This window comes from Panthera uncia, chromosome A2 (genome assembly GCF_023721935.1).
Source record: "Panthera uncia isolate 11264 chromosome A2, Puncia_PCG_1.0, whole genome shotgun sequence".
Taxonomy (NCBI): domain Eukaryota; kingdom Metazoa; phylum Chordata; class Mammalia; order Carnivora; family Felidae; genus Panthera; species Panthera uncia.
Genome location: NC_064816.1, coordinates 13,429,425 through 13,450,334, shown reverse-complemented (window position 1 = coordinate 13,450,334; position 20,910 = coordinate 13,429,425). Strand labels below are relative to the sequence as shown.

At 54.9% G+C, this 20,910-nt stretch overlaps 1 protein-coding gene across 2 annotated transcripts in view; it reads right to left on the bottom strand.

Moving 5' to 3' along the window:
* Window positions 1-4,962: 4,962 nt before the first annotated feature.
* MAU2 (MAU2 sister chromatid cohesion factor) overlaps window positions 4,963-20,910 on the bottom strand; it is a 31,067-nt gene continuing 15,119 nt past the window's right edge. Inside the window, exons 8-19 of one of the 2 annotated variants that reach the window (XM_049642520.1) lie at window positions 19,873-20,019; window positions 19,695-19,785; window positions 18,438-18,541; window positions 17,423-17,500; window positions 17,064-17,129; window positions 14,908-14,994; window positions 13,062-13,111; window positions 12,787-12,864; window positions 12,498-12,609; window positions 9,283-9,373; window positions 8,282-8,409; window positions 4,963-7,912 (exon numbers count right to left, since the gene is read on the bottom strand). In XM_049642520.1, coding sequence (XP_049498477.1) covers window positions 7,838-7,912; window positions 8,282-8,409; window positions 9,283-9,373; window positions 12,498-12,609; window positions 12,787-12,864; window positions 13,062-13,111; window positions 14,908-14,994; window positions 17,064-17,129; window positions 17,423-17,500; window positions 18,438-18,541; window positions 19,695-19,785; window positions 19,873-20,019 — 1,107 coding nt within the window. In that variant the 3' untranslated portion in view covers window positions 4,963-7,837. The remainder of the gene's footprint in view (window positions 7,913-8,281; window positions 8,410-9,282; window positions 9,374-12,497; window positions 12,610-12,786; window positions 12,865-13,061; window positions 13,112-14,907; window positions 14,995-17,063; window positions 17,130-17,422; window positions 17,501-18,437; window positions 18,542-19,694; window positions 19,786-19,872; window positions 20,020-20,910) is intronic. The other variant, XM_049642522.1, reaches the window with a different exon arrangement.

Below are 20,910 nucleotides of genomic sequence, written 5' to 3'. Positions count from 1 at the left end.
AATAAATAAAACGTTAAAAAAATAAATAAATAAAGGTGAGAATCTGGCGTGCCTTGGGAGAGAGAGATGAACGAGCTTCAAAAGTCCACGTTGGCCCCAAGCTGTGAACCTGAACCGCTGATTCTTTTGGGTCCCCGACTCTTGTTAAATGGCCACATAGCATTCATCGGAATGCCTCTGGTGTTCCCTGCATCACAAACGCGTATCGTGTTGTCTCCTGTGTCTCCGATGGATCTAGGTTCTGGCCTTTTTCGCGAGAGTTAAGAGACGGAACGGGAGTGTGTTCAGCACTCACCCACTGTCCTCACTGGCTGTGATCACCAAGGTAAGGTGTGGGTGTCCTGCAACCAGGCCAACCACAAGTGTGGCCCGTGACCATTTCAGGACACGGTCGGGGAGGGGTAAAAAATCCCTGGAAAATAATCTCCTTAAGGTTTTGGGTCCGAGGAGAACTAGATGCCGAGAGGGAGAAACAGATCCTGTGAATGAGGGATTTGGGTGTGGCCCAGCTGGGACTTCCTTCTGTTGGCACCAGAAGGCAGAGGAATGTTCTGGAGGCAGGAAGAACTTCTTCAAGAGATGAATTCCCTTTCCCTTGGGAGGGGGCAGCTCAGGAAACAGTGTGGTAGCTGCTGGGCTGGGTGTTAGGAGCACTTGGGTAAGGAACTTGGCACTGAGGCGTCTGCTCTGGTCGGTTTGTGGTGATGTCCGGAATGCCCTGACCCCCATCACCTGCTGTTGGTGTCCGCGTTATACAAGGGGGGGGGGGAGGGTCAGTGACCCCATCTTGTTTTTGTCACTATCCGACCACCCCCCCGTGAACATTTGGCCCCGTCTGAGTCATCCCCACCCCCCGTTTGTTTCTGGGAGATAGGCGTGAGTGTGGTGGGGGGGAGAAGGACCTGAGGGGACCCAGGGACTTGATCTTTCTTCTGGAAATGGGGGCTCGGCCGCTTTCTCCATCCATCAGTGTCCTCCTGGATATGGCCCAGCGTCAGCTGTACTCAGGGGGCTGTGGGTGGCAGCCCCTGCTCTTCAGAGTGCCATAGGAGGGCTGGCAGCCCCAGTGCCTGCCCAGTACCCTCTTCTGAGTAGCCGGGCAGGAGGGCCGGTCCACGCCCTCTCCAAGACAGTCCTGGTGTCTGCGTCGCAGAAGTTGAAACGCCGGCCGGCTCTGACTGGCTGGTTGAGGGAGGTCTCCCCTCTGTCCCGTCACTGTGCCTCCCACCTGTCCCCTGGTTTACCGTCCTACAGGGTGCTGCTCTCCTCTCTCAAGTGGGACGAGGCTCACTCCTACTTGAGGCCCATTGTCAGACTCCTGGTAGAATGTCCACTCCCTGAGGACAGGGACTTTGCCTGATATGGCTCCTGCTGTGGCCCCAGCACCCAGCAGCGAGTAGATACCAAATCAATGTTTGGCAAGTAAATGAGGGAATGGGGTAGCCCTAATACCTGGAGAACCCTGGGGGTCAGCATCCCCGATCCCACAGGATACAGGAGAGGAACCGAGAGCCCCTGTGGGGGAGGCTCTTCCACATCCCCGCAAACGAGGACAAGGCCTGGCCTCGCCGGGGACTGGTAACCTCCAGCCCATCCTTCCCAGCTGCAGCCGGACTCCAGTCGGCTCTACCAGGTGGGGACACTGCTCAGGCCGCCATGCCCCCTGGTGGCAGAGGATGGAGCAGCCCGAGCTGCCCACAGCAACTGGTGACACATGCAGATGAAGACAGAGTGGGAGATACGCTTCCGGTTCAAAGTGATACTTCTGAGCAGTTTGTACTTAACCCTTTAGGGGAGCATGTGCGAGCAGAGCTCTACGGCAGCAGAACTTGTTCGGGAGCACACACTCACTCTGGACCGAGTCTGCCTGATTCCATGGATGCACGCGGAGCTTGGATTCCATGTTGCACAGACGCTACGTATACGGATTCGTGGTCAGGAAGGGCACTCAAAGCAAAACAAACACACGCTGACGAAGTGGCCCGTCTCTGGAGAGCTGTGTTTCGGAGAGCTTTTCAGCGTCTCTGAGACGGGGATGGGGCAGACGGTGCTCTCTCGCTCACAAACTCCTAATCTAGCGGAAGAACACTGTGATTTTAAAAAAAAATGACGTTCGTTGTAGCGCTGTTAATGTACTGGGGGTCTTGTATTTCTCATACAGCAACGCTACAATAGTCTTTTGAACTCTTTTCTGATCCTTGAAAAAAGCACCCAAAATATCAAAGTAGTAAGGAAGTCAAATTAACACGGAATTTTCCCGTCCAATTGCGTTGTAGGCTCACTTCGTGAGCATGACTTTGGGGTGAAATGAGCTTTTAAACTCTTCGGCAATGCTCCCCCTCCCCTTCCCCTGGCCCTCTAGGGCCCGGAAGCAGCACTTAGAGGGGATGGGGGATGAGGGAGTGGAGCTCCCTCGCCCCCCAGCCCGTCCCTTGGCCCAGGTGGAGTGTACAGCCCACCCTCCTCTGACCCCAGTAGCACTTTGGCCTCTTGTATCCAGTTGACAACTTTGAGCTGACTGGGGTTTACCAACATCGTTCAAATCAAGGAAGCCATGTCAGATGCCGGACAGACGGGAGGGACCATAGAGGCAGGGCTACCTGCCTCTCCTTGAAGAGCCTTCTTTGTGGGGAAACGTCAACCTGACACACTCAGCTAGGTCAAAGGGGGAAGCCAACATACACCGTGAACGTTTCAATTCCCAGAACCCCCAGTGTGCACTGGCCTGGGGGTGTGAAGTTCGTACCCCCCTGCCGTATAGTAGGGTCCTGTTGGCATTTCTGGGGGGGGGGGGGCGACCCAGACACAGGGACGGAGCATGCTGACACCCACGGACAACGTAGGCAGGTGTCCACAGTGGCACCTGCCAGTCCTGCCTGTGCTCTTCCTCTGGGGCTGTCCTGCGGACTTGCTGACACGTGCCGGGCCCGAACTGGGACATTCCTGGCTGATGCCGGGCTGCTGAGCGGAGCAGCCGCAGGGAGAGTGCCCCTGGCATGGGGACAGGTGGGAGCAAGCGCAGAATGTTCCAGGATCATTCAGGGAGGAGGCTGGACAATATCCAGGTGGGAGATGTGACTGTGACTTGGGGAGGGGCGGTGGAGATGGCCAGGAATGGGTGGAGTGACAGGCAGGATGTCTGAGGACCGGGGTGTGTGTGGAAGGACAACTAGCGACCCCCTACCCTGGCCACTCAGTGCTTGGGCCAGCTGCCCTCGCCACCCGCTGGCCTCTGTGAGGCCCACTCCCGTCCTCCCCCTCCTCCTGTGACCGCTTCCTGGCTGTGTCGGTCATCCACGTCCCAAGTGTGTCCTTCACCCCCGCAGAGCTTCTCCATACCGTGTCCGTTTGTGCTGACCAGTTTTGCTGACGGGAGCCCGCCTGGCTTTACCTGAGAGGTTCCCCCCAAATCTAGGACTCCAGCAGCCATTCTTTGTTCATCGTTATCTGGCAATTTGGGGAAAATTCTCTGGGAAGTGGTTTATTCAACCAGGGCGCTGTGCTGCAGCACCCAAATGAGCCTACTTCCCGTGAAACAGTGGCCATCTCGGGACCGGCTTGCTAGTCGCATGTGATTCACTCCCAGCTGGTGGCCACGTGTCTGCTGGCGGGTAGTTTTGTCACCTGGTGGATTTGTGGCTGTGCTCTGGTTGGGTGGGCTCAGGTTGTGATTCCTGCAGAGAGGCTGGGAGGCTCAAGGTGGAAAAAAACGACGTCCAAGCCAACGATAGGGCAGGCAGAGTCCACCCCAAGTGACAAAGCCATTTATGGCTGGGTTGTTGGGGATGGAGCAGAGGGGGGCAGGCGTCAACAATGGGGGTGGTGGGGGGCCACCGTGCTGCAGTGGGGAGTTCTTCCTGGCGGGGCTGTGTGGTCACTGACACCCCTAGTGGCCCGTGGTCCCGCCTTGGGACCATGGCCCAAAAGAAAGCTCAGACATGCTCCTAGGAGGGAGCAGTTGAGACCACCTTGGCGTTACTGTGGGGCATAGTGATGAGACCAACACGAGGGCCTTGACACAGTGTGGGTGGCAGCCAGGCACCATCCCTGCACGTTAAGAACAAGACACGACCCAAGAAAATCAAAAACACGTGTTCAAACAAAAATGTGTAGGGGACATCCACAACAGCAGCACTCCTCACAAGAGCCACAAGGAAGAAGCAACCCAAACACCTATCGACGGAAGAATGGATAAACAAACCGGTCCATCCATACAGTGGAATATTATTCAGCTTTAAGGAATGAAATTCTGGTTCATGCTACAATGTGGACGAACCTTGAAGATACGTTGGGTGGAAGAAGCCAGACACAAAAGGCCACGTGTATGATCCCATTTATATGAAATGTCCAGAACAGGCAAATCCAGAGACAGAAAGCAGATTAGTGGCTGCCAGGGGTTGGGGGAGGGGGAATGGGATTGAGAGTTAATGGGGACAGTATTTCCTTTTGAGGGGATAAAAAAATGTTCTTGAACTAGACAAGTGTTGGTTGTACAACACCGTGAATGTACTTAGTGCCATTGAATTGTACACATTAAATGGCTAATTTTATGTGACTTTCATGTCAAAAAAGAGAAGAAAAATTGAAAAACAAAAAACAATCCCAAACCCTGTGTTTTCTAAGAACACAGGAAATAGGACACTAGGTGAATAAGCAAGTACGTCTGTGGTAAGAGCCAGGGAGGCACAGGTAGCGCTGTGGACCAAATGTTGGATGTCTATGGGGTCCCCTCTCCTCCAGGTGGGGCTGTTCTGGAGGAACATCATCGGTAGAAGAGAAGACTCAGGTTTCCACTAGGTCCTCCAGTCCAGGGGATGGGGCTTCGCATCCTCACACCTGTTGGTTAGCAGAACTCCCCGATGCCCACTCGTCTAGTGGCCCTGCTAGCCCGGCCAGAGGGGGAGAGCCCATCTCTGGAGTAGTGCACACAAGGGACAGATAACACGACAAAGACAAAGCAAGTGATGGCTCCTGCAAATTATTTTACTTTGAATATATAGGAAAAGAAATCCAAAAACGGGAAGCTATGTTCTATGGTTACGTCTTTTAAACAATGTTTTGTATTTACAAAAACTTTTTTCCTGATTAAAAGCACCAGCTGAAGTTACAGGCTGCTAAAACCAGAAGATATTACAAACCCATTAAAAGACATTATGCCAAACATACTTCTTAAAAACCCTTAACAGAACAGAGACAATGCAATCAACAAATGCGACCCACTGCACCAGGCAGCCCTTATCTGATTTCCTTGCCAGTGTTCCCAATAAGTGGGGTGGAGTTCTTACCCCAGGGAGAGGACCCTCGCTTCACCCACGGGTGACTGCAAAGACCCAGCAGTGGGGAGGCAGCAGCGTGTGTACCCGGAACCCAGCATCTCCTGGACCAGCCCCCAGACCCTGAGGACCACAGGAGGGAGTGGAAGGGGCACACAAGAGTCTGGCCAGCTTTCAGTAATTTACCTGCCAACAGGAATCTTTCTGCTGCTCCCTCCCTTGCACCGCTGTGCACGGAAAGGCTTGGACTTTTCACTTATCTATTTTTTCTGTATTTTTTCTGAATACTTAGCTATGAGTGTGTACGGTCTCCCTGGGTGATCACTTGCTGCCTGTCTTAAACTCTTATGATTGAGTGAAAAACTGAGAGGCACTCAATTCGGACTCACAAGAAAGTACTATGACAGCTTTATGTAACCAAAAGATGCTACAGCAAAGGGAAAGTTCAAAGCTTGCACGCGCATGAATGCATGTACACGCAGTCTGGCTTCCATAAAGCTAGAGTGGAATATTAAACATGGAGTACTGAATTCTTAGCTGTAAACATAAAAACTTATCCTTAACTTTACATGAACATAGATAACAGGGTGGTCATTAAACATACTTTAACATCAGAACAGATGTTAAGTTTTGAGGTTCTTATTTCAACTGCTCTACATAAAAAAATGCTCTAGAAGCAAAGAAAGGCTTAAATAAATATGAAGAGACAAACACGTACAGTGTGATTGAAGAAGTAATGAGGGTCTTGAGAGGTCATACAGTGCGGGGTCCAGGCCAACAGGGGCAGCTCATGGTAAGAGGGGGCTCTGTCCCTTGGGTGGAGGGGAGGGCCTAGAGGGTACCCTTGAGGGGGGAAGAAGACAGGACAGGACAACTTGTGGCCACATGTCATACCCTCTTTTGTAGGCCTCATGGGCCCGGGAGGGTCAGCCAAAAAGGGGGCCCTGAGCAGCATGGGACAGTGCTAGGCTCTCCTGAGTGATCCAGGATGCCACAGAGATGGTGGGTCCTTATAGGACAAGTCCCGGCCAGCCCATGCCTCCAACCAGCAGTTCACTTTGCACGCCTGTCACTGGCTTCCCACGTGGGCAGCAAGGGCCTGATGCTGGCCTGGTAAGGGCAGTGGCCCAGCGCAGGGAGGTCTGCTGACAGCCCTGCTTGTGGCTAAGGCACACCCAGGCCTCAGGGCCTGAGCAGCTGACCTGAGTGATCCCAGTGTTCCTTCTGTCAGACACTGAGGCTTCGAGAAGCAGCCCTCACAGTGCAAGGGTAACAAGATGCAAACTAACAAGCCACCCTGACTAGCAAGACCACTCACCATTCCTCTGGGGAGGCGCTTCGAGGCACCGCTTCCAGGCACCGGAAGCTGGAGGAGGTGGCTACCTCGACTGCCCCCAATGCCACCATCACCGCTGGGGTACCTCCTCGACTATCCAAGAGGAGCACAGAACTGAGCACGGTTGTCTGAGCCTGGCAGAGCCTCCTGGGGTCCAGCTCAGGAAGAGGTTTCAATGCTGTCCCAAGACCCAAGGCAGGCAGGTCACCTCATCCTCCCTCCTGAGAGCAGGGCGAGGGACCAGGGGAACCGCTGTCTGCTCGCCAGCTGAGCTCCAGGCGTCTGCGGACACCACAGAGCTGCCAGGAAGCAAGGCCCTTCTTCCTTCGGGCACCCTGAGGTGGGCTAAGGAGGGTCCCCTCCCTTCTCCTCTGCTTCCTGCCCAGCAGCATGGATGCTGGCGGGGGAAGGTAGCTGATGCACACATTAAGAGTCTCAGCCCCCAGCTCCAGCTCTGTGAATCACCACACACGCACACACACACACACACATGCACACCCGTGTCTACAAGAATGTGCACCTCCATGGCTGGACACTGAATCCAGTCAAGGTACAGATGTTTGGAAGCCGAGCTCCTGGGTCCTCCAGGGTTCCCGATCAGAGGCCCTGGCTGTCAGATGGGGGCGGGGAGGACACTGGACAGAAAGGCAAGCTGGGACAAGTGTCATGGTGGGATGTGCATTTTTGTCCCTGACACATGCCATTACTTCTTCCCTCCAATTTTGGGGCAGAAACTGGCGTTTTGCCTCTGGGCTCTGGAAGTTGCTGTGAGCAGAGGAAACACTCCAGCCAGGCACGGAGGCCCAGGCGATGGAAGTCATGTGGCAATGCACCAGTGGTACCACCCACCCTGGCAACTGGCACCCCAGTCCCCTGCCCAGACACGTTCCCTTAAAGGCGTGACTCAGACGTGGAAGCAGAACTGGCAATTCAAGTCCACTTTAAAAGATGGCTCTGGAAAGTTGGCTCCAATATCCCACCTGCAAGCCTCAGCACTGGGGGTCTTGTTACACGGTGGGAATGGCTGGCCAGCCCTTCCTGGGAGGGCGGAATCAGCACCGCACACTCCATAGGGACTTGGAAGCTCTGGAGACAGTCAGGAAGGAAGCCTGGGGACACACACTCCAGCACACCTCCAAGGAAAGCTCAAGTGCCATCTGGATGGAAGTAGGGGACACACTGGACCCCACAGAGTCCCCGAGAAGCTGGGTGGCTCCCTTCAGGAGCCTCACAGGAGGCTGGCCAGGCTCGTATTGGGTCCATTCTGAGCTTGGAACTGCACGGGAGGTGGGCCATCCGTCCACTGCAGAGAGGAGAGAACACACGGGCGAGGAGCAGGGTGTGTAATGGGCTGCGTGTCTGCCCTGGACTGCTGCCCTCTTTGGGCTGGTCGCCCAGCCAGGGCCCTCTGTCCTCCGCACGTGAGTCAGCGGAGCCCCTGGGAAGCACCCTACATCACCCACTCGGGTGACTGCTGCTGTCTTCCCGATCTGAGGGCGCTCCTGAGGCGAGGCTGAGTTAGGGATTATTGGGAGACGTGCAAGGAGATGGCAGCCAAGCGTGTACGTCCCTCCTCAGGGAACAAGCCCCCTGGGTGCTTCAGGCCGGGTAAGTAGGACCCGAGGAGCCAACCAGCACCCCCATCTTGCCTCCCCAAACCCAGTGCCTATACCGTGATGAGGTTGTGTTCAGGGAGACTGCAGGCCTCAATGTGGTCCTGGAGCAGCTGCTGCGAGAAGTTCTGATGCATCTGGGCTGCTTCATGGGCGTCTATGGCATTCCCACAGGCCTTGTTCAGGTCTAAGGGTGGGACACACACACAGGGTAGATTCATCTTGCCCTGTCACCACCCCCATGTCCTCCCTTTGGGTGTGGGTAGAGCCCTAAGGTCGAACCAGTAGGTTCCTATGTACCTGGCAGGTCACCTGCCCTGAGCCCTGTCTCGGGATCCGCAAGCCCACCTGCCAACAGTCTTCACACATGCCCTTCTGAGTTCCTGAGTCAAGTTCTTGGAGGTGGGCGAGCAGTGTGGCCCACACGGACAGACACAAGGGCTGGTTGGGCAGTGTAAGCTCTTAGGGCTCCCTGTGGATATTGGCCCTCCCGGGGAGGGCGTGGCCAACCCTTAGGCACACAGGAACTCACTAGAGCAGGGAACCCAACACCCACTTCTGAGGCAGGAGGACTGAATAGGCCCACAGAGCCCACTGCAGACAGGAGCAGCTCGTCCTCTGTCTCTTCCAGGGGGCCCTGGAAGTCTCTGGACTTTAATAGCACAATCTGTAAACAGGGGAGCAGCAGTAACAACGCTGATGGCTGCTGAGAGCCCACTGGGCACCCAGAGCACCCTGGCCAGTACTGTCTGATGGACGACTGACACAGCCATTCAGGGGGAAGGAAACCAAGAATGAGGGGTAGGGCTTACAGCCCGATTCTTCACCCAGACTCCAAGAAACGGCTTTATGGAGAGACTGAACCGATCCTGTGTTGAGCCCAGTGCCTGCTGCCCCCAAACAGGATCTCCTGTGGAGCCTGAGTATATGCTGGAATTGGGGCTGTGCCCTGTAGAGACCCAGTCTAAGCAGAAGCTAAACAGGGCTTACCCGGTATCTTCTAGGCTTGGGCTCTCCCCAGTGGCCCTGATCTCTGGGAAGGGCTGGCTGTTGTACTCACCTCTCAGCAGGGCTGATGACCACAGCTGCACGGACATGTCTGGGATCTTGCTAGCCAGCTGCATGGCAGGCACCACCATGTTGTTACTCTCCTGTTGATCAAGAGCAACCAGGGAAGGGAGTGGGGGCTGGGGCCGGCAGCAAGGACAGCCTAGGACCCACCCACCACCCCCAGCCCAGGCTGTGCCCTCTTTCTGCTGACTGGCAAACAAGCTCCTACTCCTACTTCAGGGCCCATTTCAAGTGACCTCTGAAGTACTCTTCTTCTTCTTCTTCTTTTTTTTTTTTTCAGAGAGAGAGAGAAAGGGAAGAAGGGCAGAGGGGCAATCTCAAGCAGGTGCCATGCTCAGCGCATAGTCCAAGGCAGGGCTCAATCCCACAACCCTGGGATCACGACCTGAGCCACAATCAAGAGTTGGACACTCAACTAACCGAGAATGAAGTACTCTTCAACACCTCAGGAAAAAATAAACTGCCCTCACTCTTCAACTCTGCATCTACTTCCACACTGGGGCACTGTTGGCTATGGACAAATCTACATGCTTTTGTCTTTCTCACCAGAACAAAAGGCACTGGCAGCAGTCAGCTCTGGACCCAGATCAGGAGCCGACTAGAAATGCACATTCAGAGGTCCCAGGGCATGGGAGGAGGAAGCAGTCTGCTCTGGTGGGAGTGATGAGGACCGAAAGGATAAAGGAGGAAGGGAGGTTTCTCTGCTACATACAAGTCCACTCTTGTGGGAAGCTACCTGACACATGGGGCTGTGGGACACCAGGGTATGTCAACTCTCCAACTCTGAGTGGCTGTACAACGCCACCCCCGCCCCCCTCAATGCCCAGCATGTGCTGAGAGTGGACAGGGGGCCATAAATACCCATACCTGACCCCACGATGACTGGTACCACTGCTCTGACCCCCCTCAGCCTAGGGACCACAAGCTCTGCTGGCCTGAATGCTGGATTCAAGGTGACATGGGAGAACTCCCTACCTAACAGCTGCTGACAGACAGGTGCCATATAGCCAAGAGACCTACAAATCATCAAAAGCAACTCCTGAAGCCTAGCTTCAGCACAGACATGATCGGGTGAGACACGCCTCCTTACAGACACAAAAGCCCAATGACTTCACACTGTCCCATGGCTGGTACCTCAGAGGAAGTTCAGGTGGGTCTCAAAGCTTTTCAAAACTGAATGAAGTCCTTCTAAGACCTCAGAATGCACAACAGAAGACAAAAAAAACTACTGTATTCCTTTAGGCCTGGGGTTGGGCCTCTGTTTGGAAGCTGCCAGAAGGAGAGTACCCGTTGGTTCTCCTGGGCAAGCTCCCCCATGTCAGCTTGTGGCCCCACAGAATCTGGTATGAAAATGTGTGATTCTGACAGGTACTCTGTGTGAAGCTGCTCACGAACTCATGATGCCTGTGGACACTCTAGGCTGGCAGGCCCAGGTAGAGTTGGCTGTGTCTGGGTGTGTCTCCTTCAGACCTGGAGCCACTTGAAGCCAGGCTTGGGTCTAAGGGTCCTTGGGGGTCCCATGTCACTCCACATAGGCCCAGACACACAGGGAGCAGCGGAGCTCCTAAAAAAGTTCTATAAGATGACCCAGGATTGCCCCAAACATGAACCAGAGCTGTAGCTGAAAAGCTGCTTTGCTTACCCTGCCCCATTCAAGGTGGCTTCTGGAGACTTCTAGACAAATGAGAGCCAGTGAGGTCTGGTTCTAAGCCTGGGTCTGCAGTTTGGGACTGTGTGACCTTAATCTCCCCATCTGGAAAACGGGGTAATCACACACCGGGGTAATCACCACACTGAGGCATGAGGTGGGCAGCCCACACTCAGCAGTGCCTCATGTTGAACTTGTTCCCCACGTGGCCCCTAAACACACACCAAGCCACTGTTCTGTGTGCTCAGAGGCTGAGGAATAGGCGGACAGGGTATTCAAGATGGAGCAGAGTTGCACTCTGAAGGGAGAACCCAAAGCTTGTCCTCTTCCTTTGGAGGTGGTGACGTCCCCAGTGTTCAGGCCATGGCCACCAGGACCTGAGCTGCAGGGCCACAGCAAGTGCTTGTCATATGATTGTGGGGAGTGGGATGGGCCAAGGTTGTTAAAAATGCTCATTCTTAGGGAGCTCTAGGGTTTGATCAGAGGAACCCCTATGGGCCAAGACACATACCCTGTGTTAGCTAAAGTGAGGCTAACTAAACTACGAAGCAGATGCTGCTTCAAAATTCTTGTGGCCACGAAGAAAACTCTCACCCGATGGTACAGAAAAAGACAAGATATCAAATTATGAAACAGCCTAAAAAACAAAACATATGCGTAGGCAGAGGCAGCTGGAAACAGCTAGAACACAGAAGACATGCAATCACTTCCTTCTTTGCTTCTCAGACTTTCTATCACGAACAGGTCACGTTAGATGACATGAACAAATACTATCTTAAAAAAACGAATCGCGGGGCGCCTGGGTGGCGCAGTCGGTTAAGCGTCCGACTTCAGCCAGGTCACGATCTCGCGGTCCGTGAGTTCGAGCCCCGCGTCGGGCTCTGGGCTGATGGCCCGGAGCCTGGAGCCTGTTTCCGATTCTGTGTCTCCCTCTCTCTCTGCCCCTCCCCCGTTCATGCTCTGTCTCTCTCTGTCCCAAAAATAAATAAAAAATGTTAAAAAAAAAAAAAACGAATCGCCTCACGAGGTCTACAGGTAAGAGGAAGTGACGATGTACACCCCAGATACTCCATCTGACTCAGACACTTCGAGTTGGCTGATCCCACTGAGGACCAGTCCCCAGGAGGCCATTCTAGGTAAGAATGAAAACATGGGGTGCCCTAGGCAAAATGGAGCCTAAGGTATCTGGCTGAGAAGACATACCTGTCCACCCCCCGGGTATTACCATACAGAAGGGAAACGTGCCTTCAGCCCTGCCAGCTCTGGACAGCCCACAGGGCTCTGACTAACCACTGTCTCTGCTTAACCACTGCCTGCATATGGCACTGGGCACGTCTGTCTCACAGACCCACCTTTCAGGGATCCAAAGCTCCCCCAGCCCTGCTTCCCATGGTGCCAAGGTGCCCCTTCCTTCACAGAGCCTCATGGAGCAGTGGGGAGTGGGCGGGTTACTGAGATAAAATCATGGAGGAGCACAGGATGCAAAGTGCTGCTGGGTGGTAGTCCGTAAGCACCGTGCCGGCCCCCAGCCTCTTGGCCCAGCCCCGGACACTCACTCTGTGGTTCCCCAACACATAGAAGATGTGGCCCAGAAGCACCAGGGAGCAGGCCGTGAGCCGGTTCAGGTCCTCCGCGTTGGACATCTTCAGAGTTTCTCGAAGAAATCGCCTATGCAAAAACAGATGCTAAAGCCCCATGGGGATGCCTCATTGGTAGGAAAAGGCAGCAGCGGCCCCAAGGCCCTGAGCAGAGCCCACCTTTCTTAGGGACAGAGGCCCTTGGGCACATACTGTCAGGGAGCAACACAGAAGGGCATGGGGCAACCGGTCCTCTCCCGGTACTCACTTGGCCTCATTGTAGCGTCCCTGGAAGAAGGAGAAGAGCCCTCGCACATAGAAAGCTGCTGCTCGGAGGCAGTGTGAGCTGATGGGAGAGAGCAGGTGACACTTCGGTGGGATTTTTGTGAGTGCAGCAGGTTTACGAAGGGGAGTGGGAAGAGGGTGGGGAGAGAGGTACAGATACACAGGGCAGTTGGGTCCCCCCCAGCACTGGCACCACTTCAAGAGCGGAGAAAATATAAGACAATAGGTCAATGGGCACTCAGCACTGGGCCTTCCTACCTGACAGGGAAGCTATGGTCCGGATTGATCCTCTCCAACAAACTGTACAGCTGTGGTGGAAACGTCAGTTAGAATCATCTTGCATAAGCATGAGAAAATTCAGCCTCAAACATCCACTAAATTGACTAGGGCTACTTGCATCTTCCCAACCCAAACTTCACCCCAAATCCCATGCCTGAGTGAGGGGAGGGGTCAGGACCTACAAGGACAGATGAGGGCACTGTAGGAGACTGCACAGAGCTGTCTACTTCCTCACCCCCCTACCCGACAGGAATCACGGCCTCCAGTGTGAAGGGCTGGGGTCCTCACACCCTCAACCTACCCTGTGTCAGATGAAGGGGACGGGGCAGGGGGGTGGGGGGGGAGGAGTCAGGGCAGCTGCTTAGTCTCAGCCTCTGTATGGTCAGAGGGGCCCTGCGTGGAGGAGCGAGGTGGTAATATCAGCCCACATGGGTCTTGTGGGTTGGGGGTAGGCTTTATGTGGAGATGCAGGGATCCTGGGAGGCTCTGATAGGCAGCCATGTGACTGACTTCTTAGGTCCTCTCTGGCTGCTGAGAGGACAAGGGTCAAAGTGGGCTGAAGCTGCTCCCAGTGTCCCCATAGCACCTCCAAGAGGCAGACACTGAGAGGGCAAAGATCCTCCATGGGTCACCAAGTGTGACCCATGGAGGCCACTCCTGACCCTATGATGACCCCGCCCATTGCTTCCTAACTGCTGGAGTGAGAAGTCTGGGCTTTCTCTGCTCCCTGCAGCCCAAAGCATCCAAACTAACCCAGAAGCTGGGAGGTCAGCTAAACTTTTTATAGACAAGAGATAAAAATGAAAACCATGAGGGGCGCCTGGGTGGCGCAGTCGGTCAAGCGTCCGACTTCAGCCAGGTCACGATCTCGCGGTCCGTGAATTCGAGCCCCACATCGGGCTCTGAGCTGATGGCTCAGAGCCTGGAGCCTGTTTCCGATTCTGTGTCTCCCTCTTTCTCTGCCCCTCCCCCGTTCATGCTCTGTCTCTCTCTGTCCCAAAAATAAATAAATAAACGAAAAAAAAAAAAAAAAAAATGAAAACCATGAAGGTGGAAAAGTAACTAAATCTGAGATACTCTGGAGGCAGGATGCCAGAGCTAGGAGGGGAGGCAGTGACCCTAGGGCTGAGGGGGGAATCCCAGGGCTAAGGGTTGCAGGGGGAACCTGGTGAGGGCACCTCTCCTGTGAGGACAAGCCCTGGGATCCCCTACCCCTTAGGAGGCTGAGTCATTAGGATAACCTAGGAGCACAGTGCAGAGGACTGCCTGCCTGAGCTACTGCTCCTCGGAAGTAAGCCATGAGGCCTCACTGACATTCTAGAACAGACAGCTCAGGGTAGAATAAACTGGATTTCTTCTGTGGGGCTCAATGAAATTTGGCACATTAAAAAAAATTTTTTTTAACATTTATTCATTTTTGAGAGACGGAGTATGTGTAGGGGAGGGGCAGAGAGGGAGACACAGAATCCAAAGCAGGCTCCAGGCTCTGAGCTAGCAGCACAGAGCCTGACGCGGGGCTCAAACCCACCAACTGTGAGATCATGACCTGAGCCGAAGTCAGACGCTCAACCAACTGAGCCACTCGGGGACCTCAAATTTGGCTCATTTTTAACACGGAGAAGTGTTATTTACCTAGGAAACGTTCCTGTCCTAGACCTGGCCTGCCCCAGCCACACTTGCAACTCTGTGGGGGACACAAGTGTGATGCTTGCTGAAGAGTGGAAACGCTGGGGTTGCTGAGATCTGCTGGTGCCCAGGACAACCCCAACCCCACCACCCCCGGATAAGAGCTGAAAAGATACCAAACATGAAGCATGTCACCTACTACCTCTTGGTGTCTATTTCCTTCCCGTATATACACACTCGCCAGATTGGTCACGATGAAGGCCCACAGCTCCTGGTGGTTGGTGAGCTAGGACAGGACACATAGGCATTAGAGGGCCAGGCTGGGCAAAGCCACATCACACGAGGGCCACTCAGTGGCACGGGAGCCACCCAAGTGCTCCACAGCAACTAATCTAGAATGACTTTATTCCTTTCATTTCAGGCATACCCCCCCTTGCCTGCCTCCTAAATCCCAGGAGCATATAGCTGTTAGTTCTTTTCACTATCAAACTGTCATCCACATTATAAGAAATTCAGGAAACAAAGGAAAACCAGCCACCCCTGACCCTGCCCTGAGAACACACTGCACTTTAGTCCATTTTCTGCTTGTTTCTCAGGTCTGAGACCTGGACAACCCCTCCTTCCACACTACAGCCAGTGACCCCTGGGACTCCAGTGTGGGCTGACACAGCAGAAGCACTTGCTGGTCCTGGGGAGGACATGCCAGGAAGGTAGCTGAGACTGTCAGAGACCAGAGATGCTGCCGATGGCTGGTAGTAGATGACCGATGATCCCAGCTCTTCTTGGGAAATAAAAATGGTCGAAAGAGGGATCAATCTGAGCGACCCGAGTGTTACCCAGATCCTGGTTCCCAGCGGGGCTGAGAAAGCACAGCTGTGCAAGAGGCTGAGGATGCCTAGGAAATGCAGATCCCACCCACAGGACCCCAGCATGTGCCAAGGAGGCCCAGAAGGTCTTCTGATATGAGCAAAGACGCTCTGGTTTGTTTGTTGTAGGACCACAGGAAGAGCACGTGTCTGGGGCCAGGGGGTTTGAGCGTGTATCCTGGCTGCACCACTTCCCACGTGGCCTGTAGGAGAGCCACACGGACTCCCTGAGGCACAAACTATCAAAGCAGCAGCAGCCACTTATGGGAAGTAAGATGGGGAGGGAGAGGTGGAGAGAACTTCATGGGGCCGTGGGATAACTGCAGGCAACACAGGGCGCTGTGTGGTGGTGTCTTGGTACCGCAGCACAAGCTGACCAGGGCCCAGAGGAGTGGGCATAGATGGAAAGGCCCAGAAGGCCTTGGGAGCGGACACCACATCTACTCTCACACTCTGGCATGCAGCCAGAGGCTCCTAAACATTGCTAAGACAAGCAGTGGGGGTGGCGGCATCCACAGCCACACAGAGCATCTCAGAGGAGCAGCAATGCCGCCGAGCCCAACCCCAGGAGCAAAGAGACTGACACAAGGGACAGAGCAGAGCTCCCCATCTGACAGGGCGCACGCAGCACCCCCAGCAATTTTACCCGAGTCACACAGCCACCCCCACGTCCCAACATCTCTGCTTGGGGCTTCCTCGGTCCCCTGGGAGGAAGGTGTTGCTAGCCTCCTTTTCCTGTGAGGACATAGAGGCCAAGGTGGGGATGTGCTTATCTGGTCCTGGAATAAGGCAGGCAGACTGGGGCCTGGCACTGTGCTATCAACTCCCGGACCTGGGAGTTGGCGGGGGGCTGCCTCTGAAGGAGGACGTGGCACCAGCTTTTTCCCAGGGCGCAGTGGGACCTGTCAGAGGCGAGAACATCGCCCCAGCGGAGCTCCCTTGTGACCTGCAGCACGAGGTATCCTCTGCCCCCAGTGCAACCAGGCTGCTGGAGGGTGAGGGCAGACCCAGCTTTGTGTCCCAGGACTGCTGTTGGGGTGGCTCCAGGGATCCCCTGAACCCTGCCAAGTGACACTGCATTTTCAGCTGTGACAGGAGCCAACACCAACCTGGCAGGATATCAGGAAGGCTGGGAATCAGGAGTGAAAGAGGCTGCACAGGCCACGGTACCAGTGGGCTCTGGGCTCTCCCTGGTGGCCGCCCTCCAGGTTAGTTGGGGAAGCCCCACCCAAGGCTAGCCAGAAGCCTCCTTGCCCACAGTTATCTCCTGTCATACTGTGCTGCCAGTGCCGGCCCTGATACATCTGAGTAGCACAGATCCTGCCACGGAAAGCCCCGGCCCGTCACTGTCATGACCCACATCAAGCTGCATGCTGTAGAGTGGCCCACTGGGCACGGTTTCATGCAGAGGCTGTCCTCATCACCGACCACACCCGACTCCTCACTGAGAAGCACCGCCCGCCCCATGGAGTGAGGGCCGGCACCTTACCCGCAGGGCTGTGGTGAACTGGGCTTCTGCATTGTCCATGCAGTTGACAGAGACACAGTACAGGCCCTGGAAGAAGAAGGCATTGAGGCCCTGAAGCCAGTTTCCCCAGGGCTGCACAACTAAACCCACAGGAGCCTGGTAAGTGACGACTGAGCCAGCTACATCTGAGCTTTATTCCAGCAAAGAGGCAGAAAGATGGCACGCTCAATTATTCCCTCCTCCCAGGACCTAGGTCAACTCAGACTCAAGATGCTGGTCAGAAAGAAGCCCACCGGAAATATTCTGGATGCTGTGTGGGGTGGCAGTCACGGGATCACCAACTGGAATGGGGCTGGGGGCAGGCAGCCTGGTGCACTCACCAGCAGCGTGTGCAGCTGTGCGGCGTGGTTAGAGAAGAGCCGGGGGGACTGCTGACACAGCTGGCAGACCTGGGAGATCTGTCGGAAAGAGCATGCTCAACGTCACATGGCCTGTAACACAGGACCTGGTGTCCCAGCAGCATTTGGGAGGCCCTCGAAGCCGACAGGTGTGCCCACATCCTACCTTCTCTAATCTGGGCACAAAGTCCCAGCAAAGGTGTCTGTTGTGAGGGCCAAGTGCAGGCCCAACCTCCTCGAGAATGGTGACCCTTGTCCATCACCACCACCTCTTCCTCTTTCTGCCATGTGTCTCAGCCATACAGCACCCTTACCTACTCAGGGCACCTGCTTCCTCTCAGGAAGATGAGCATCAGAGATTATGGATCAGGGCAGGAGGAGTGTTAGGATCACCGTCAGGGGACCCCAAATTCTCAGACCCCGTGTTCCCTGGGCATGCCTACTTTTAGAGAAAGGACTAGTGATTTCTCTCTTTTTAAAAATTTTTCTTGTTTATTTCTGAGAGAAAGTGGGAGAGAGTAGGGGAGGGGCAGAGAGAGAGGGAGACACAGAATCTGGAGCAAGTTCCAGGCTCTGTGCTGTCAGCACAGAGCCCAACACAGGGCTCGAACTCACAAACTGCAAGATTGTGACCTGAGCCGAAGTCGGACCCTTAACTAACTGAGCCACAGCCCAGGTGCCCCTCTCTCTAAGTAGGCTTCATGCCCAGCACGGAGCCCAGTGTGCGGCTTGAACTCACATCCCTGAGCTGAGATCAAGAGTCTGACGGCTCAACCAGCTGAGCTACCCAGGTACCCAGAACCTTTGACTTCTGTATCATATTCTCTGATTAGTTGTGTCCATCAGGGTCATGAACTAACAAATTATAGTGAAACAAGCCTGGATATTCTGTTGACACACATTGGGCAAATTTACATTCTCCCATGTGACGACTTCTGAGACGTGGCAAACTCCCAGTAGTTTTCCCACCCGTGTGCGTGGCCTCTGGTGGCATTACCTCCTGCAGTGCAGTAGCCTTGTGTCCCGTGACAAGCCTGCACATGATGATGTGCTCGAGCAGGATCACTTGGAAGGAGGACAGGATAGGGCTGCAGTCAAGCACTGGGGGTGAGAAGTGAGGGTGAGCACTCAAGGTACAGCTAGAGAAGAGACCCCAGGAGACTGACATAGAGCCTCCTGGGGACTTCGCACCCTCCACCTCGCACCACACTGGCCCTGTGGCAACCCAGGTCTGAGCCCATCTGCTCTGCTGGGCACCAGCTCAGCACCAGCTCTGTCACCTCACTTGGTACCCACTGCACCCTAAGAGCAAGGGGGCTCATCTCCTTCTCCAGGTGGGGAGACAGGCTCAGAGCCAGGTTTTAGTGATCAGAGTGTTCTAAGAATAAGAAATCCCAAGAGACTGGTCTTCCATCCTCACTCCACTCTGACCTAGGGGAGTGCTCAAGAGCACTCTGGCCACAATGGTTCTAGAAATGTTGCAGCCCAGGAGATTGAAAGTGTGCAAAAAGGCCTCAGGCAGCAGTGAGGGAACCCAGCTATTGGCTTCCTTGAGAGGCTGCCCTCATACTGGAACCAGACAGCACCCACAGCCCTTTCCCAACTCATCTGGAGGGAAAGAACTGCCATTTTTGTGGGTTTTGATTCCACAGTCTTGAAGGCTCCTCCCCCAGTGGCACTTATGAGGGCACAGGAAGCAAATGAACAGATTAATAGGGGTGCTGAGCCAGCCATGGACACATGCAGCTCTCAGATTCTACTAGTCACAGGACCCTGGGTCCCACGAGATGGATCAGTTGAGCATCCAGGCAGAACCCAAGACCTCTAGAGGGCCTGCTATTGGTCAGTGAGATTGAAGCTCCCATCCCAGTCTCACCAAGTGTGATCCTCAGTCACAACACTGAGCACAGATAACAAAAGCAGCCGCCGACTCCTAACAGGCTCTGATGGGGACCCACTAACCCTCACACTCATCTTAAGCAGTGGGGGGATAGGACAGAGATAGTACAAGACCCCTCCTGGCCACAGAATAAGGATCAAGCCCAGGCTTGGCCTGCTCTGCCCCTATCCCAGACTGCCCCCATCTTCCTACTGGGTTAACAAGACCCATGGGGCAGGGACTCATGGTGACTGCTCAGCACTGCTGTCATTCTGGAGTCTTCAGGCCAGCATAAGAGGTGGCACTCGTGCCACCCACCAGGGGGCGCTGTGGCTATGCAACCTGCCAATGGAACACAGCCCCACTGAGACTTACTCTTGAGCTTCTCCAGTTGCATGAGAGCTTTGTCTGTGTATTTCTGTGCCTTCTCCAGGTAGCCGGCCTGCATGGAGTGCATCACGGTCACCTGGCAACAAGACCAGACAGCAGCGGTCACTGTGACCCTCTCCTCATCCCCCCCAGCCACCCTGGCCCCAGGCCTCTAGAGACTCACCAGGTAGACGAGCACACACATGTGCTCCTTGGGCAGCCAGTGGAAGAGGTCAGCAGGGTTGCTAGGCAGGATCTCATCATCGTGCAGCGTGGAGATGGTCTGGATGCACTGCTGCAGCTGCTTCAGGCATGGCTTCACACTCTTCACCTGGAGCAGGCGAGTGGCACCACACGCCTGAGTGCCCACTCCCACCGGGTGCCAGGCCCCTCAGGACACAAGGCTCCCACAGTGGCAGCTAACCAGGTCTTGCCTGTCCAGCAACTTTTTAGCCCCCTCCTTCTAGGAGCCCCTGCTATGCTCACTACTTGCAGGAAGCCCACCCCCAGACTGGTCAGCCAGCTCTCAGGGAGCATGGTAGGACCAGGTAGGTCATCTATGGGACTAAGGCTTGGCCACCACCCGGTGCTGGGCCCAATACCAAGTCCTGCGAGAAGTCTGTCCAAAGACCCTGTTCAAATCACGCTTCTTCTTTCCTGTAGTAACCCCAGGAGAGAAGGACAGGGCTGGGGCAGCTGGTTATCCCAGGGGGTGGGAAGTGGCTACCTGGGAGTCCTGCAGATGCCATGGTTTGTACAGACTGGCCTCTCTGCACAGCGAAGCCCTGTCCCAAGGCCCCCACAGGCCATTTACACAGCCATCAATACCCCATGAGTGTCTGTTCTGTGTTTCTATGTGTTGAGTGTGGTGCTTGGCTCAACAGGCACAGCTGGGTGCAAGAGGGAGAACGAAGGAAGCCCTTCACCAATGAGACACCTACTCGGCACTTTCTGGGGCCTTCACAGCCACTAGGCTCCACCTGCGGCCTCCCAGGACACCAGAGAGGTCCTGCCTGTGGTTGGTCACTAGGACAGGGTGGGGAAGATGGAGTAGCACCCCCAAAAGGCTGAGACGTTCACCCACGCACAAATGCAGCTGCTCCTCGACCACACGAGAATTAGTCTACTCTTGGATACAGCTGATCCTGTCAGTCCCTACTTGAACGGCATAAAGCCGTCATCAGCTGGGGCAGGGGGTGGGGTGTGGACAGACACTGCTTGA